Here is a 19,133-nt window from a genome sequence, read left to right on the forward strand (position 1 = left end):
GCAAATAGGGCTATATATGGCGTGATCAGCCCATATATGGCACCAAATATGGCTACATATGGCCCCACGTGGAGCCATATATGGCGCGTCCAACCCATATATGGCTCCAATTACAGCCATATTTGGCGCCAAGTACAGCCGTATATGGCCTGGTCAACCCATATATGGCGACTTCTACATCCATATATGGGGCTACGTTCTTCGTTATACAGGGTGTCCCAGCTATCGTGCACCAAGATTTAAAAAAAGAGCGATGGTGTTACTCAAAGAATACCTAGTGCACAATGTTTGCAGTACCGTGCAGAAGCGGACAGTAATTTTTTTTGTTATGATACTTAACTAATTAATTGTAATTAATTACCTAACTCGAGAATTACTGTCCTAATCACTGAAGTGTCAATGAGGAACTTGTTGGTACCCACGAGGAGCATCTAACTGCGGTATTTTCACCGATGAACTAATTGCCTCCTTATGTATTATGACTGACAAAAAAACCCGCGAAATATGAAAAATACCACGTGAAGGTGCTTCCGCTCGCATTGTAAAGCAGCATCCCCACATAAGCTGATTGAAAGCAACTGCTTCCCCTCTCACCTGCCCGAAGAGACAACGCATCAATTTGGTAATGGCGTGCATGGAAGGACCAGCAACAGCAAGATTTGCGGGGCGCGTGTGCTGATAATGCACAAACTCGGTCGCGATTTCTTCTTTTTTTCTTGTGTTTATTTCATTCTGGCTAACTCAGTGGCCACCTGTTTGAGGGCGTTGCTTTACAATGCGCGCGGAGGCGCCGTCACGTGGTATGTTTCATATTTCACGGGTTTTCTTTATCAGTCAAAATAAATGAGTACGCAATTGGTTCGCCGCTGAAAATACCGCAGTTAGATGCCCCTCGTGGGTACCTGTAAGTGCCTCATTGACACTTTAGTGACTAGGACAGTACTTCTCGAGTTAGAAAATTAATTACCAATAATTAGTTGTCTCATTACCAAAAAAATGCTGCCCACTTCTTCACAATACTGCAAACATTATGCACTAGTTTTTCTTCGAGTTACACCATTACTCTTTTTTTTAATCTTGGTGCGTGATATCTGGGACACCCTGCATGGCTTGAACAACAGCTATATGACACAATCAGGTTTGTGTATTACACTAAATGCAGCCAGATATGCGGCCAGTTACTGATATATACAATTGATTCACGCAGTTCCAAGGTATTATATATGCAAATACTCTAACTATTTAATCAACAATCACAGGAATATGAATTCCCTGTCAATATAAATTATCCGAAAACACTTTCTCTTTAATTACCCAGTTACGTTGCTGATAGTTTTTTTTTACTATACAGAGATCTTTCGTTGCGTACTTCAAAACTGCAATTATATTTAATGCAGCTGCCTTAGTTTTTTATTTGTCATATATGCAACAGCACAACAAAGTTTTTATTCTTTCTTTTTTAACACAGCATTTATGTACAGCATCGTCCAATAGCTGGTTATGCTTGCTGTGAAAAACATTTCGCAGTTAACAGCCTTAATTAGTTACGAGAAAAATATATTTTCAGTATAAAAAATAAGTAGTGGTGGCATTTAAAAGCTTGAAACCTGTTTATTAATCGGAGCGCTCTCGCGAGTAGGTTTAAAATTGCGTTCGGTAGACAAAGAGAATGTTCACAAATCACACTCTGGCCTAGAACTCTTCCCGTGTGTACGAGATTTCGGCGCACGTTAAAGATGCCCAGGTGGTCAAAATTAATCCGGAGCCCTCCACTACGGCGCACATTATCGCCTGCGTTGCGTCGGCATGTTAAACACTACAATCAATCAATCTAGAATTATTCTGCTATCGTGATTTTTTTCCAGTTTGAGAAAGATATGGTGTTTTTCCACATAAAATCATTGCCTCTCAATAAATATATCTTTTAAGTAGTGATGTGTCATATTGCACTGCTTTATTGCCATTGTGAAAGCATTCGTGAATTGCTTTCACAGCTAACGAGATGGCATTACGGTAGAACCGCTCAGTTTGTCCTCCAATAATGATCCGTGCCGGTGCGCACCGCCGCGGGGCTTTGTGCACCGCGCCGGATTTGGGGGCAACCCTGGTGCATGTTTATCGAGGACGCTACACAGTGACGCAACTCGATCGGTTAGCGATAGCTAGAGCACGGCGCCGAAGCGGCACAGCCTGCTGCGCCTACCCAATGTCGCGGTCGCTACCTACAGCATGACGTGCGTGGCGCGTGATTCAGATCATTCAAACAGCCCTACAGCGCATGGCACCTTGAAAGAAAATGGACCTTTTCCAGCAGCGATGTGAGCATGTGGGCTGCCGGTCCGCCATTCTTGGAAGGCGTCTCCCCAAAGTAAACAAAGGGGCACTCCTCAGCTTTCCGCTTGGGGAGCGGCTATGCTGTCCAGCCTTGCACGTTTTTCTTTTTTCTCTTTCGGCAGCTCGCGGTGGGGTCGTAGGGGTCGTAGGAACACCGATTGGAAAGGGAGAAAGGCTCCGTGCGGGTGCACCCTTTCCACTCGCGCTAAGCAGCCACAGCATCGCTTGTTTGGCAAAACAGCTTCGCGGTCTCATTTATTTGAAAGATGCGGTCTTTATCGGGTTGCTTTTCACAGCTCGGATTAGGGTGAAGTTTTTCACAGTGTCCACGCACAAAAGGGCGTTTTCAACAGAACAACAGCATCGCTTGTTTGGCAAAACAGGATCGCGGTCTCATTTATTTGAAAGATGCGGTCTTTATCGGGTGGCTTTTCACAGCTCGGATTAGGATGAAGTTTTTCACAGTGTCCACGCACAAAAGGGCGTTTTCAACTTGTGCTGTTTTGGACGTCGGTAGTTTTTTCAAGTTTCTTCAAAGTAATGTCTTATCTTAAAATTTTTTTTATCCGTGCTAGCCAAATATTGCTTTATTACAGCCGATATAGCATACGGCTTAATGTTTTAGTTTTGTTAAAAAAGAATGTGCCACTGAATTGGAGCGTGACCAACCAAAGTTCGTATTAAGTTCGCTGCAGCTGATAATTCGCTATATTAGCGTTCGTTATAGCGTCATTCATCTGTACTCCGCTGGGCATTTAAATATAGCTTACGCATCTTAACAAAATAATATCCACGGGGCTTTCACTTACACTTAAAAGAAAAATCAGTGAATATAAATGCATGCTAATGAAATCTTATTAGCACTATCGCCACGTCAAATCTGCCCGAGAAATGTGCCCCTTGCATGAGCATGCTCTCCTGCTGAATGTGGTTAATGAATTTTCAATCATTTCTGTTTGTTGTTTTCGGTGTTAGCACTAGAGTGGGGTTGAATAATGAGGTGCTTTTTTGCCTCGTCGCATTCTCCAGAAAGGGTTTAAAAGCCAAATGTTTGCACATTCCAGCCATCCAGCAGATACCTCTCCATGCAGGAATTAATGCCGTTTTGGGCTGCTTTTTTCTCTTATCAACATAAGCAGAAAAAATTGGCCGCGTATCTGCTCCTTTCGTAGCAAATGTCGTCAAAAGACGAGAGTCTTTATCGACATTTGCCAAGTAAATGGCTCCCTTCGCTTTCCCGCTCACCTCTCATGTTGTTCCTGTTGCGTCGCGCTCCTCCCAGGGTAAAGACGCCAAACGTTTGCTTAAATCATTTTAAATTTCCCGCGTTCCACTGCTGCAAACCGGTTGTCTCGATGCCAACGCTGCCGTACGGCGAAGACGCGTGGGAATCGAGGCGCCCTACTTCAACGTTTATAGAACCGCGTTTCCCTAGTCCACGTGCGTTCTAAGCGGAATGTGGAACCTATCTGGTGGAACCTTTCGTAACTCTTGCCACTTGATTTCCTCAAATGCCGCCAGAAGCTATATGGCGCGAGCGACAGCAGGCGACGGCGGAGTGATATTTTTTTCTTCAGTTGATGAAGTATTTAATCTCGCCAAAATCAAACATGTACGATTTTTTATCAAGGAACGCTGCAAATATCACTTCTGTATTAATTTGTTGTCTTATATATGCATAATGTCTTGTTATTCTTCAACAATATTGACAAGTATGAACATTACACCGGACTTACACGGGCACATTTAGCCGTGACTATATAAGACTATTGCTCAGGCATTGTTTTACTTTGGCCGGGTGGCTGAATCGAGTCACAGACAGACAGACGGACAGACAGACAGACAGACATATAGACAGACCAAAATTTCTGGGTTTAAGGAGCCCAAGAAAGACTATCGTCTTTAAAAATGTTCTGTGGGCTGCAATGTGCATTTCCATTTGACGAAGTGAATAGCTGAAGTGCATTTGTTTAAACCTGAAGATGAATTGTCAAAATAAGGAGTTCTCGATTTAAACAAATAAAATTTATTTTGTAAAAGTTTCATAGTAGTTTTGACATGGACTATGGTGACAAAATTGCAAGGAATTACCTTTCAGCATCACTAATAACAATTGTGTTCTGTATCCTGTTCTGAAGAATGTAAGGCAGAATAAAAGTATTAACAAGGGGGAGAAATTGGTTCAGGCCCTCTAATTATTTGAGGACGTGACAGTGGTTTTTATGAAATTTATTTTCAGGATTAATGAAAAAAGAACTTGGGCAGTGACTACTGATAACCCTATTTGTTTCATTTCATTTGCAAGATTTCGTAAAGCCACAGTTAGATACAAGAGGTAAATCTAAATAAATGCAGAGAGAGACTTGTGCTTCCATCAAAGGGGGCCAAGCTGGCCAAGAAGAATGCAACCACTGACCTATAGCCAAAAACAAAGCAACCTGCAACCACCTTAATTCGCATGCACGCACATCATTTTTGTAAAAAAATGTGGCACGTATGTCATAAAGTGTTTGGCAGCATTTGGGGTGCAGCATTAACTGCTGCTGTTAACTGAAGTTTATTATATATGCTATCCACGTGGTCATAAGCTCAATCCATATATAGCCATATATAATGTAAGGCTTACGCATATATATGGCTTACCCATGTATGGCCTCGCCCATATATGGCCACGTCAGGAATTGGGCATATAAGGCCATATATGGCCTACATCCATATATGGTCCCACCCATATATGGCCGTTTCAGGAATTGGCATATATGGACACATATGCCCAATTCCTAACGTGGCCATATATGGCAATTTTTATATAAGGCCATATATAGCATTTTCGTAAGGGTTGTCTTGAATAAAGGTTCTCTGAAAGTTGTAAAGCCAGCTCCTTCAACAGTGGTGTGGATTTCCTGGAGTCGAATTAAGAAGCATAAATTCTGTACAATGGGGTGCAAAATTGCGGAGCCAGATGGAGAATAAGTACAGAAGTTCCGCGGTGGGATCTTCAAGGAATGCTTCACTGTCCCAGTGCATTTCTCCATTTAACCTTCGTTGGGATGCCCTCCCCACGTTCGACAGTCCCAGGATCAGTTGCAGCCTGGAATTTTTTTGCCAGGCGTAACTGTCAGCAAAGGTCCTGAGCCGTTTTAAGTGCAGAGCACTTCAGGCGCTCGCCTTCTCGTCCTAGCTCGCTCGCTGGAACCAAGCATATCGCCAAGGCGTTACGGTGTAGCTTGTCACGGTCCCTTCGCCACGGCGTAACACAGAGGCTTCAACAGCCAAGCGGCTATGAAAGGATACACGTAGCGTGAGCTAAGGTTCAGATGGTTATTCTTAGCTTTCCTGGTTGTCTAGGATTAGCTGATTATCATGCGCACTGCTGCTTATCATGCAATCCATATCCAACCAAAATCCAATCCAATCCAATCAATGAAATGCAGAACTCCCGCTGGCGCAGTTTCAGGCAGGGGGCGCGCGAGCACTCCGAAGGCGGGAAATTTGAATTGCATGCGGTGTTAGAAGTAAGCGGATAACGGCGGTACAGCCCATTGGGGCGAATCACTGACTTCCGACAGCTTTCACATTGAGTGGAACGGCTTTAATTTTAATATCAATTTGGCCGTCACGCCGTTTTTGTTGAGGGTGTGCCCGTAATAACACAAATATTTGCATAATGTCCGAACTGTACTTTCGATGCTGTTTAGATGTTAGGCTGCGTGCGTTGCTTTTACTCCGCTGCGACATTGGGGCTTGAGGTTCGGGAAACAGGTAGATCCGATTTCGGGGCCGAATTGGGCAGAGGGTTGTTTCATTGTCGCTGACACTGTGGGGGTGTTTATCACGGAGAACGGCACTCTCTTCCTTGAGCTGCATCTTTTCACTGCGGTGATGGATTTGAGAGCGCAAGCTGTCCAGCTGTGCAAAAAATAGAACCAGTGCCCTTCCACTCCGTGAAGAAGGGTTGGCAGCAAAGATGGGCCCAGTGCAAGGAGTGCCGGAAACAGAGCGAGCTTGTGTGTAATTTTCGATTGAGCATACTCTCTAGGCAATTCGATTAATGAAACTTGCAAGGACTACAGTTCTGCTCTTTAGGGCAATCCTGGGGCTGTCAGTTCGCCTCCTGCGTCGTAGGCATCTTACTGCCTGTGCAACACACTAACCCAAACCGCTCGGCGAGAAAGGACAGCAGTCACATGGTACCATGCCGTGAGGCGTCCACGGTGAAACTCCGTAACTGTCAGCCAAGGTCCTGAGCCGTTTTAAGTGCAGAGCACTTCAGGCGCTCGCCTTCTCGTCCTAGCTGGAACCAAGCATATCGCCAAGGCGTTACAGTGTAGCTTGTCACGGTCCCTTCGCCACGGCGTAACACAGAGGCTTCAACAGCCAAGCGGCTATGAAAGGATACACGTAGCGTGAGCTAAGGTTCAGCTGGTTATTCTTAGCTTTCCTGGTTGTCTAGGATTAGCTGATTATCATGCGCACTGCTGCTTATCATGCAATCCATATCCAACCAAAATCCAATCCAATCCAATCAATGAAATGCAGAACTCCCGCTGGCGCAGTTTCAGGCAGGGGGCGCGCGAGCACTCCGAAGGCGGGAAATTTGAATTGCATGCGGTGTTAGAAGTAAGCGGATAACGGCGGTACAGCCTATTGGGCCGAATCACTGCTCTGCACTTCCGACAGCTTTCACATTGAGTGGAACGGCTTTAATTTTATTATCAATTTGGCCCTCACGCCGTTTTTTTTTTTAGGGTGTGCTGCGACATTGGGTCTTGAGGTTCGGGAATCAGGTAGATCCGATTTCGGGGCCGAATTGGGCAGAGGGTTGTTTCATTGTCGCTGACACTGTGGGGGTGTTTCTCACGGAGAACGGCACTCTCTTCCTTGAGCTGCGTCTTTTCCCTGCGGTGATGGATTTGAGAGCGCAAGCTGTCCAGCTGTGCAAAAAATAGAACCAGTGCCCTTCCGCTCCGTGAAGAAGGGTTGGCAGCAAAGATGGGCGCAGTGCAAGGAGTGCCGGAAACAGAGCGAGCTTGTGTGTAATTTTCGATTGAGCATACTCTCTAGGCAATTAGATTAATGAAACTTGGAAGGACTACAGTTGCGCTCTTTAGGACAATCCTGGGGCTGTCCGTTCGCCTCCTGCGTCGTAGGCATCTTACTGCCTGTGCAACACACTAACCCAAACCGCTCGACGAGAAAGGACAGCAGTCACATGGCGTCCACGGTGAAACTCCAGTTCCCCTCAGAATGGTGAGCGCGTGAAGCCTCCCTGCGCGTGCTCGACCCCCCTTCCCCCCCCCCCCCCCTTCAATGCCTGCATAAAAGATGGCAGGGGCGAGATAGACGCCGCGCGTGGCGAGCAGTATACACGATAGAGCACTGCGCGGGCCCGGTCTGACCCGAGAGCTGGCCGGGCTCGGGCTTGAATCCATGGGCCCGGGCCGGACTCGGGCATGAAACCATGGGCCTGGGCTGTTGATATTTCCGACGTGAAGTGTAAACAAGAGCATCAAGAAGAATGTTCTGAGTTTATTACCACGTGCTTCTTGATGTTAGGTGTTGGCATTGTTTTAAAAACCTGTTTTGCTCCGTCTGATAGTCAATGTACTGTTATTAAAATCGCATTTCATGGATTGCATGAAGAGTTTATATTTTCGGGTATAGCATACCAAAGATAAGATCCCAAGTAGCGCCGTGCACGGCGGCCGGATTAATCCAGGCAACCTGAAGCTCTGTACGTATGTCTATGTACTCGTGTGTTTCACGTGTCGCACCTATCTAAATGTGGCTGCCGTGACTGGAAATCGAAGTAGCGTGCTAGAGAAGCAGCATTGCTGAGCAACCGTCTGCGGGTAAAATATTTCGATGCACGTATAGTACTCGCGGAATCAAATGCGGTATCAAAATTTTCAGCATACCAGCTTGTGCCCAAGACAAACCCATGATGTCACGAAGAATCTAGTCATCAAAGGTGATGGTGTCTCTGATGTAAGAATGCGAGCTATTACTACGCCGATGTGACGTGAACTGAAGACGGCGTACTCTAAAGTACGTGCACTACGTCCCCCTAAATTTTCGCATTTCAATCAATGAATTCTGTACAGACTAGATGTTCCGTCTGATTGCCCGCTAAGAAAACACTCAACCAAATATCATAAAAAAATCACACATCTCCACTCCGTGAACGATGATGCCGAGGGTGCGAAGCACTGGGACGCAAGTTGCGTATTGCCTGTGTGATGAGCGTCATCGCACGTGCGTGATGATGCACTCTGAGTTTTGAATGATTTAAGGTGCAGTAATGAACTGTAATGACAAGCGCCACACGCAAGAAAATTCGCGTCATTCGCAGCCTCGGCATCGTTCACGGCTTGGAGATGTGTCATTTTATTTTTGCCGTTTAGCCACTGCTTCCCGCGTTTTCATCTCCAGGTCTGCTTGACGCTTTAGCCGTTTTGCCGCCGCTTCCCGCGCTTTTGTCTCCGGGGACGCTTGTTGTCTTCGTAGACGTTGCGCAGCAGCATGCCGCTGTTTGCGTTCGTTCCCATTCATGACAGAAAGAGGATCCGTGATGGCGGAACGCGCTTATATACGCGTTGCACCGGAGCGCCCTCTCGTGCTTGCGCGTAGCGCCCTCTCGTGTAGCTCGCTGTAGTCACTGTACGCGCACGCCGGAAGACGCACGGATTACGGACATTGCGAGGTCCTATGGTGCTAAGGTCCTAAGAGTAAAAACGTGGGCCTGAAAATTAATATGCAGAAAACCAAAGTAATAATCAATCACCTTGGGACAGCACAGCGGTTTGAGATAGGTGGCGAGGCAGTAGATGTGGTAAGCGAATATATCTACTTAGGCCAAGTTGTGACCCCGGATCTCAACCATGGGGCAGAGATAGTTAGAAGGATAAGAATGGGGTGGAGTGCATACTGCAGACATTCTCAGATAATGAATGACAGCCTACAATTGTCACTGAAGAAGAAAGTGCATTACAGCTGCATCTTACCGGTACTCACCTACGGGGCAGAAACGTGGAGGCTCACTAAGAAGATTCAACTTAAATTGAGAACGACTCGGCGGGCAATGGAGCGGAAGATGATAGGTGTAACATTAAGGGACAAGAAGAGAGCGGAGTGGGTGAGGGAACAAACGCGTGTTAAGGACATATTTGTAGAAATTAAGAAGAAATGGACGTGGGCAGGGCATGTAATGCGAAGGCAACATAACCGTTGGTCATTAAGGGTAACAGAGTGGATCCCTAGAGAAGGCAAGCGCTGCAGGGGGCGGCAGAAAGTTAGATGGCCAGATGAGAGCAAGAAGTTTGCGGGGATAAATTGGTCGCAGTTAGCACAGGACCGGGGTCATTCGAGATTAATGGGAGGGGCCTCTGCCCTGCAGTGGGCGTATATAGGCTGGTGGTGATGATGATGATGATAATGAAGGTGCTTCGCACGTAAAACAATTTTCAGCGTCTAAGTCCGCAACTGGTCATTCCCATGCGGGCCCTCCCTAGGCTTAAAAATAAATGACCCGGGCGGGGCCGGGCCTAGTCTTCAAACAACGTGCCCGGGGTGTGCTCACTTAAGGACACCAGGTATACCGGGCTCGGGCTTCATAAAGCAGGCTCCACCCAGGCCCGGGCTTTAAAATCAGGCCTGTGCAGTGCTCTAATTACACGACTCGGGAAAGAGGCGGCGGAGATGGAGAGAGGTAAAGGTGAGGCTGTAACCGTTCCCCTCCGTAGATGGCCACGTTTCACTGCTCAACGCACAATGTGGAAATCCGCCTTACGAAGACCAAGCTTCCACACATTTAAGCTTCCAAGCTTCCAACACATTCAGTACTTACATTATGGGGTCGCAAAGTACCTCAGTCAGAAATTACTGGTCAAAGCCCATCAGATAACATAGAATATTGCTGAAACGATTTCCCTCTCTTTTCCGGTCTTGGCGTTCTTCCACCGCTAAAGTTACGCTATTACAGCGGTGTAGCCGCTATTAGCCGGCTTTCTTTGAGTTACAGCAATGAATGTATTCCATAGCCCCTTTAACAAAAAACCACAAGAGCAAAGCAGAAACTGAAGTCGTATCTCCTGCGACGAGCAACGCACGCAGTGCAACTCCGTGCTGGCCCATAGCTTTCGCCGTGCTGTGCTTCCAGACGCGAAAGAAAGAGTAAAAGCGTTTATAGGAAAGGTTACAGAAACCTTTCAAGCGCACATCCCGACGTGCAGCGAGCACGGATCATGGGCGTCGTATGCAAGATTTACGCGGGTGCAGTTGAGAGGCATTATAAATACTGTGAAGCGGTGCTGGTGTTTGCTGGTGTTGGCTGGTCACATGCTTGCCTGAGCGTGTTCATGCTTGGGGATGAAAGAAGAAAGATATTTTATACGCATGATTATGAAGGTGAACGTCTTGTAAATGTTTCTTTTGTAGGCAGGCTCCTAGTACTTTCATTCATAGTGTGTTTCGTGCTGTAGGTTTTTATTGTGGAAACTGAGTACCCGAAACAGAGATGGGAAAAAAATGCTGGTTCAAACCTACCGCCTGTCTGTTTCCTTGCTGTTCGGTTCGTGTTGTGTTCGGTGACCGCTAGTCAAAAAAAACGTACGTGTGGAAAGCGTGCCCCGAAGTTGGCCCCTTCTGTAATTGCTGAAGAAATCGACTGCTCTCTTCTCATAACTTGCTTACGCTGTCACAGGGACGCTTCATACGAAATTGAGGAAAAGTAGTCTTACTTTTTGGTGTGGTTCCTGCAGTTGGCCATTCACGGCGCAAATAAGCGCAGCAGGAATGCTAGGAACACAAAGCATTCTGTCCGGTCTACTTCGCGTGCGCTTTATTCCTCGCGCTCGAAATTTCGGCTCATTTGTTTCGCCTTGGAATTTTATTCCGACCATTTTGATTTCGAAATAAAACTTGAGAAGTCTGAAAAAGTACGACCATAATACCGAAACAAAAAAAAAACGCTACGACTTCGTTATCGTAAGAGCATCGCGTCCGATAGGCATTCGGATCCTGTGTTTTTTAGTAATGTGCCACGACTTCGTCACTTTCTGCAGATCTATCGTGGACGTTCCACTGCTGGGACTTCCTTAAGATGAGGAACTGTCTCTACCCCGGCGGGCTTGTCAACGCAGCAGCAATATTTGGCTCAAAGCGTACTCATGAGCAATGCAGGTGAGTTGTGATGTCTTGCGAGGGCAAACAAATTCACAACTTCGCGAAGCCATAAGCGTACTCACTCTCGCCTGCAGGTTTTGTTTCATGAAGCGAAGTTTTCAACGGCTGGACGGAAGGAATATCCGTTGTTCCCCTGTACGCATACGTTTCATCCAGCACAATCCCATGCACATGCGCAAGAAAAAAATTCACGCATCTCCACAAAGTGAATCATGACGAGTGGGCGAAGCACTGGAGAACGTTCTTACCGTAAATCATCCCTGGCATTGCCCACTCGCGTGTGTAAATAAGTGACAACGCGTGTGTACAGTATGAAGTCGATCACGCATATATCGAACTCCAAGGTGATCGCAAATAAGTTCGATTTATCGATAATTCCATATATAAAATATTTGCTTTCGCAGAGGATTTACAGGGGGATTTTGGACTGTTCAATATATGCAATAATTCGATATATCTGGGTTAGATATATCCGGGATCGACTATATACAATTCCAATCCAGTCCAATCCGATACAATTCAATTTAATCCAATACAATCCAAGTCAATGCTCCTCGCGCATGCGCAACACTGTGTCTACGGACGCCAAGAGACAAGTCACGGACAAAGCGATGTCCTAAGGTGCTTCGCACCTAAAAAAAACAGGTTGGAGAGGAGTTAAAAGTGAGGGGAGGCATTTGCGGGGTTTATGAAAGGCGATACCCACACTCGAATCCACTCACAGGAGTAAGTGGGAACCGTGCATCGGAGGGTGGGAAAAGGTGACTACAGAGGAGCTCCTTTGGCTGCGCCGATAAAGACGCCCTTTCTCTTCGGAGCAGCAGAGCGTGGTTACTGCTGGCTACTGCGTGAAGCACAGCTTAAAGGGACACTGAAGGAAACCGACAAGTTGGTTTCAAATGAACGTCTCACCTTCCCATAGCCATTTTAGCGTTTATGCTGTGCCAGGAGATGGCCTCATTGCTGAAAAATCGCCAATCAACAAGGACGCTAACAGCGACGACAGTCGCAGTTTGCAGTCGCGACGGCAGTGGATAAACTGAAAGCAAGTGAGGCAGCGGTGATATAAAGCCGTATAGCAGCCACCAAATACAACGCTACCACGTACCGAACGGTTTGGTCAGTTTCGGTCAAATCAGTCGTGCTTTCCCGAACTTTCACGTCTTTAGCAGTTCCAGACCAGTAAGGAAAATGTCCCTTAATCAGTCCCTTGATCATTATTGACGCTTTGTTGAAGAAAAACGAATCGTCATTTTGGGTCTCGCGAATGTTGGCGTCCAACTAACTTCTCGTGCGTAGCTCGCATGCTTCCTCAAAAAGCGGTTCCACCGCGTCAACTATGGACGAGTAGCGCCATCCAGCGGCAGCCAGAAAAGACGTTGCGCACGCCAGACGATTTAAGCACTTTCAGAGCAAGTTGCGCGATATAGCCAGTGGGGGCGGCGCCTGTCTTCACATTTTCGCTACTTACCAGCTTATTTTAAAAAAAAGCTACACCTATTCTTTCTCTCGGCTAGCTCCATTGATCTAGAGCAACTTGTATTTTGGCTTCAGTGTTCCTGTAAGTGATAACGGCGACCAGTGGCAGATGTGGCGCGGAACGAGCAGTGTCAACGTTGCAATGGCAAACACCTGCAGCAAATCACAGCTTCGCTAGTTAACCATCTGTGCGGAGCCCATGGGCGCATTTTTGTCGTTACGGAAATGGAAAAAGTCGCTCATTGTGGTGTTGTGAGCCGGCACCGAAGCCACGTAAGCTTGTAGCATAGTTTGAGACAAAAAAAATGATTATTAGAAGTTGTCCGACTACAGAAGGAATCAGTGGCCTCATCCGCTGCACCCCCCCTCCCTTAGCATATGGAGAAAAGTGTAAATGCAAAATCGAGAGTAGCAGTTTTCTTTTAATTGCGAAAACACATTTTATTCGCTTTGAAGATGTAAAATCACTGCATAACGGGTAAGTATGAGCGGCCCAAAGAGGAAATCTGCGCACAGGAAAAAAAAAGAACCAATAGAGGAGTTAGTACCCCCCGAACCCTGTTTATTTCTGAGGCTCACTAGGGTTAATGTCCAAGTCCCCTAAACAGACAAAAAGAAGAAATGGAACCGTGCTGTCAAGGATAAATAGGCGATGAATACAAAGCCGCTCTGGTACACAGAAAATGGGAAGTACAACCTTGTTTCAGTCTTGTTGAAACGCTCCTAATCAATTACATTCTGTGTCACCTTACTTCAGCCATGGTCCTGATAGCCTACAGCTGTAGTTTACACAAGCGCAAAACAGAATGTGCGAGCAAATGTAGTCTGAGACAACCTAAGCTGGGACGCCTGGTGGCTTACGGAAAGACGCATGTGGCTGGACTCGACATCTAAACAAGGTAGAGCTGGAAAAGTAAAGGGAGGCTTGCTCGCTAGTATCCACTATTTAACTGTAATTCGTACAAGCTTAGTGGCTCTGGAGCACGCTGTAAGTAACCTTCGATCTTTAGTAAGACGTTTTAGCTTCAACTTTCCTACACCGTAGAACTCAATCTTGATCGAATACTCCTGGTTCTGTGCATGGGCGCTCAAGCAACTTCTTCACTTCGCGCCTACAAAATGGGTGCAACTTGCAGCGATACCAAGCGAACCACTGCTCCTAAGGTTACCGCCTGAGACAAATGTAGAGGCGAAAGCTCATTGGACCCTGTGTAATACGGAACTGCTGTCGGATATTGTTATTGCTGTTAGCTGAAAATTATCAACGAACGGCAGTGGGTTCTAAAGGAGACGGTCATCCTTAACTTTAGTAAGCGTCTGTCTGTCTGTCTGTCTGTCTGTCTGTCGTTACCTCAATGGGTCCGCTCGCTAATGGGTAACTAGTTTCTCACCAGTGGTGACCATTAATTGGTCATGGACAAGTAAATCGTGACCCAAAGATTACAAACGGTAACGTGTTGGTCACGTGACTGGAAGGAGGTAGGGGAAGGTGGAAAGTGGGAGTGGGTGACGAGGAGGTGTAATATGGTTAGGTCTTGTTGGTTTAAATTTGTTCGGGTTGGGTTAAGCTAGATATGTTTGGTTGGATTCGGTTGGTGTGAAAGATTAGCAAGAACAACGGATGGAGGGCTACCCTTGCGTCATTTGGCTCGCTTCTCGACTGTCGCAGGACCGTCTCTCTCAGGATGTCGCAGTGCGTCGACACCACGCTCGGAGATCTGGAGCTGTGCGGAGAAACTCCCGACATAGAAGGTGCCCGGAGTGTTGTGCTTACTGTTTTCAGCAACCTAGACTGTACGAGGCAGAAGAACGGGGCCAAGAAACTCGTGTCAGTGCATGGCCCATACGACATCCTCTCGTTAGCTCTCACTACCGTACTAATAACGAGGCTACTGTAACGCGCTCAGACGGGCAAAGAGCCGATCCACCAAGATACAATAAATAAACACAAGGACATCATAGGACATGTTGAGAAACTTTCGTCTGATTTTTTGTCGCTCTGGGGATTTACTTGAATTGTATTACAACACAGCAACTATTCTGTATAGAACAGGCAGAACTACCTGACAGTGCACTGAATATATTTTTCTAAATTTACTTTTTCCGCGACGCAATGATTCCGCAACGTAACAAGCTGGAGCGAACGAGTTTTCCTCTAAGGACATGTTTATAGTCATTGCACAGCGTACCAACACGTTTCCTATGAGTTACAGTTGGCACTGTTTTCGTGTACAGGCTGTTTATCGTGCAAAATATAGATAGACGCAAGCGTAAAACGTGGAGGTCATTTCGGCTTCCAGGCCTGGCAGTTTTCGGTGATGAAGCGGAGAAATGGTTTCTGATATTTATATTTGCAGACGAAGTAATAATCGGAAAATTTGTTACGTGTACGTTTTTCTAAAGGCACTTGTAAAGACTTTGTAGAGACTTTAATTTCGTGTTACGTTAGTCTAAAACTACTGCGTTCTTTTTAAGTAGGACTAGAGAATTATTACTGCCTGTCTCGTCTTCGGTTGTTTGTTATGTGGGCAAATAAACACAAGGTATTTATTTCTCTGTGTGAGCCGAGTTGCCCTGTGCACTCATCAGTCCCCTCGTAGGTTTCAATCTATCCATCGTGGTTTGCGCCAACACCGAGGGCACTCTGAAAAATAATCCCTCTAACAGCACCGTCTTTTCGCGAACACGGCACTGTTTGCAGGCAGCGCACGTGGGCCACAACATCCTATTCCTACGTCCCCATACCCTAGTTACATTTTCTGAGACCTGCAGTTCTCTCTCTTAAATTACATCACCCATACGTCAACCTCCACACTTCACGAACTCAACCTCTTTTCGTCAACCCCCTATCCTTAAAGGGGTCGCGAAGAGGTTTTGCAAAAAAAATGTACTCACAATTATACCGGGAGATCAAAATTAGGTCGACAGGCTTTTTTAAAATTAGGTGCTTAAATTTACGTGAAAACCACCTTTACAGTGAGGTTATGCGCCCAGGGGGACACGTAATTAGGTGATTTTTATTGATGATGGTGGCCTAATTACCTAAAATGGAATAATTAACTTTTTAGGGGCTGCAGTGACAGTGAGCAGGCATGTTTGTATTGAAAAATTATACGCAATCGTGTTTCCACTCAGTTTCATTTGGCAGAATTCTTCTAGCGCATCCGTACTCCGAGATATCGAACTGCGAAGTTTACTTGCCGTTCGCATGATTACGCATGCTAGACAGCGAAGACCGGCGCGAAGCTCCTCCCCTTTTTTCTGTGTTACGATAGCATTTCCGAGTACTGCGGATTGGATAACGCCAGCCAAGACTGAAAGGATGCCAGTGATCACTTTGCCTATGCCTTCACCGTGTTGTCAAACTAAAGACGGTACACAGCACCTACGTCACAAAAGGGAGGAGCTTTGCGCTGGTCGTCGCTGTGTTGCATGCGTAATCGGGCGAACGGCAACTAAACTTAGCAGTTCAATATCTCGGAGTACGGATGCGCTAGAAGAATTCTGCCAAATGAAACTGAGTGGAAACACGATTGCGTTTAACTTTTCAATACAAAAACGCCTGCTTACTGCAGCCACTAAAAAGTTCACTATTCAATTTTAGGTAATTCGGCCACCGACACCAATAATTGCCACTAATTATGTGTCCCCCTGGTCGCCAAATGTTACTGTAGAGGTGGTTTTCACGCGAATCTAAGTGCCTAATTAAAAAAAAAAACTGTCGACTCAAGTTTGGTCACCCTGTATACTCCCCAATGCGAAATTTCTGCGCAGCGCCAACTGCGGTCTTCTCGGTCACGGCGCATATCTGCTGCTTCTCAGAAAGTTCTCGAGTGATCAGCGAACGCACAGCAGCCCGCGGTACTCTCTTGTTATCCTTCAGCGCGACTCCGCCACCGGCGAGCATGTTGTTGCAAATCGTGTTTGAACCTCCCGCTCAACTGTAGAGTGGGTGGGATTAGCCACGCACACAATACTAGTATGTGCCGGAAGTGTAAGGGGAGGCAGTGAGAGAGATGGTGCCATAGCAGCGCGTGCCGCCCTCCCCCTAACAATTTCTCCAGACGCTCCAACGAGCGCCTCGTGCCGACTCAGGACACTGCGCTCCCCCGCACACTTTCTCCACATTTTCCTGCGCCATTTTCTTCCTGCCTTCGTTAGCTCGGTTACGCCGCCAGCGCCGTCGCAATCGCTACCTCCAAGCCCCAGTAGCGGCCGCCAAAGTGCTTGGGCACTAAAAAATGTGTTATGTGGGTATTTAGAACCGTGGACCCGTGGCTATGCATAGCCGCTTCGTTGCAGAATATCGCCAAATAGGTAAAAAAAACTGCGGTTGATCCCGCTTTCATAGGAATCGGTAAAACACGAAAGTTAAATGTGCGTTTACAGGATCCGTGGAAAGTTTATTCTGCATCGCTATGAACTTGCACGTGGCTATTTATATTTATTCGGTATGACACCGTCAGACGCATCACCATTAGACACTGGATTGCACGCGCCGGAGCACTGCGTAAACCCGATTGAAACCACACGCGCTCGCAAACCATGCGAACAAAACTGAACGGTTGCCAGCGAACCGTTTGGTGAACTTGAGCTTGGTGAAGAGCTTGGAAACATAGAGTTTCACACTAATTTATACTAGAGGGAAATCTGGCGCTGCATTCGCGGGCCGCCGTGGGCGGCGCCATGCAGCTAGCGACGTTCCTCGCCTTCTTGGCTTGGTTAGCCACATGGCTTCTTTTTCGTCTTGACGCCAAAAGGGGTAACATTGTTTTTTTGTTCATCTTCCATGAAGCTTCTAAATAACCCCTGACAAATAAATATTTCGGGAGCTTTATTTTTATAATAACAGAACAAATTTGATTAATTTTCTGCAGTAATGTTGTTGCATTTTTGCAGCCAAAGCCAACTTTTCAGCCTGTTTTTGAGCCATGCCAAGGACAAGTGGAACATGCCTGCCCGGTACATGACGGCACGCTCGCTGAAGCGCGGCTCCCCTAGACTGTGGCGCCAGATTTCCCTCTAGTATATATTAGTATGAAACTGTATGCTTGGAAAGAATAAAAGGGGCGCTAATCAGACGAAGACGAAGTAGACACACACATCACATACAGGCGCCAATGCTGTCTGTAGAGGTTGGGGGGACCCTCAAATCTCATACCCACGCCGGGGATTGGCCAAGAAGCTGCTGGTAATTATTCGTATACTGTTATTTTTATGGTTTTGGAACTTTCCTCAAGGCAGTTTGATCCTGGCTTTTTAGGTATCCTCGCGTACGTTTGGATCCATATTTCTCAGTAGGGGGGAAGAGGAGGGGGGGGGGTTTGGAAAGTCACTGGATCGGTGTCATATCCATTTTGTTTTCCCAGACACACCTGCTGTGCTAGGGAGTGGCCTCTCTGATTGCGTCAAATGGATTATAAGACACAATTTAAAGGCCCTTGCCGTGATTGTGAATATAAGTAGGATAAGGGCTGCCCTTTTTGTTCCCTGATGATGGTGTTTATGTGCCCTTCCTCAGTGTGGCTAAGAAGTTTCTGGTAATGCAGGTTGCACATTATCCGTGTCATGATCCCTTCTTGAACACGTTTGATCATTTTCACTGTCGTTCCTGCCCTTCCAGTGTAGGCGTTCTACAATGGGGGCTAAATGGTGAAATATTTTCGGTATTTTGCTGATTGGGAGATCGGCTCTGCCGCTTCTACGTAGGGCCGTTCCGAGGATTTTTACTTGACTTCTTTCGGAGACCACGTGCGGGCCGATTTGTAGGTTCCTTATAGTTGGCCGTGTGCCGCCATTCACCGTTTGGCGGACAGAGCTTGCGGCGGTTAGACGACCGCGAAAATTTTTCAGTTTCAAAATTCGTGAAATTAGACGCTACATATACTGGGTTTTGTTTCGTTTAGGGAGACATTTTAGTTCGTTTCTGGTTACAATGCAGGCTTTCCTTGGTTTTCGAGAGAATGGCGTTACTCTTTTGCTCCCTTTTTAAGCTTGGTTACACAATGTTCGCACTGACACCACTTGAGGCGCTTTAGGTCGTCAGAGAGGCGCTTTGAAGAAGTAAGCTGCGGACACGGCTGGCAATGGTGTCTACACAGCAACAAACTCCAGTACGCAGGCGTGGCGCTTGCTAA

The 19,133-nt window shown here is 46.6% G+C and overlaps 1 protein-coding gene across 1 annotated transcript in view; it reads left to right on the forward strand.

Moving 5' to 3' along the window:
• The window catches only part of LOC144167165 (uncharacterized), a 37,405-nt gene extending 22,429 nt beyond the window's left edge, over nt 1–14,976 (forward strand). The window contains exons 4-5 of the mRNA XM_077696524.1: nt 11,397–11,514; nt 14,666–14,976. Of these exons, the coding sequence (XP_077552650.1) occupies nt 11,397–11,514; nt 14,666–14,894 (347 nt within the window). The 3' untranslated portion in view covers nt 14,895–14,976. The remainder of the gene's footprint in view (nt 1–11,396; nt 11,515–14,665) is intronic.
• The last annotated feature ends 4,157 nt before the right edge of the window (nt 14,977–19,133 follow it).

Source organism: Haemaphysalis longicornis, unplaced genomic scaffold, assembly GCF_048455015.1.
Source record: "Haemaphysalis longicornis isolate Haplotype H1 unplaced genomic scaffold, Haemaphysalis longicornis Haplotype H1 scaffold_2, whole genome shotgun sequence".
NCBI lineage: Eukaryota > Metazoa > Arthropoda > Arachnida > Ixodida > Ixodidae > Haemaphysalis > Haemaphysalis longicornis.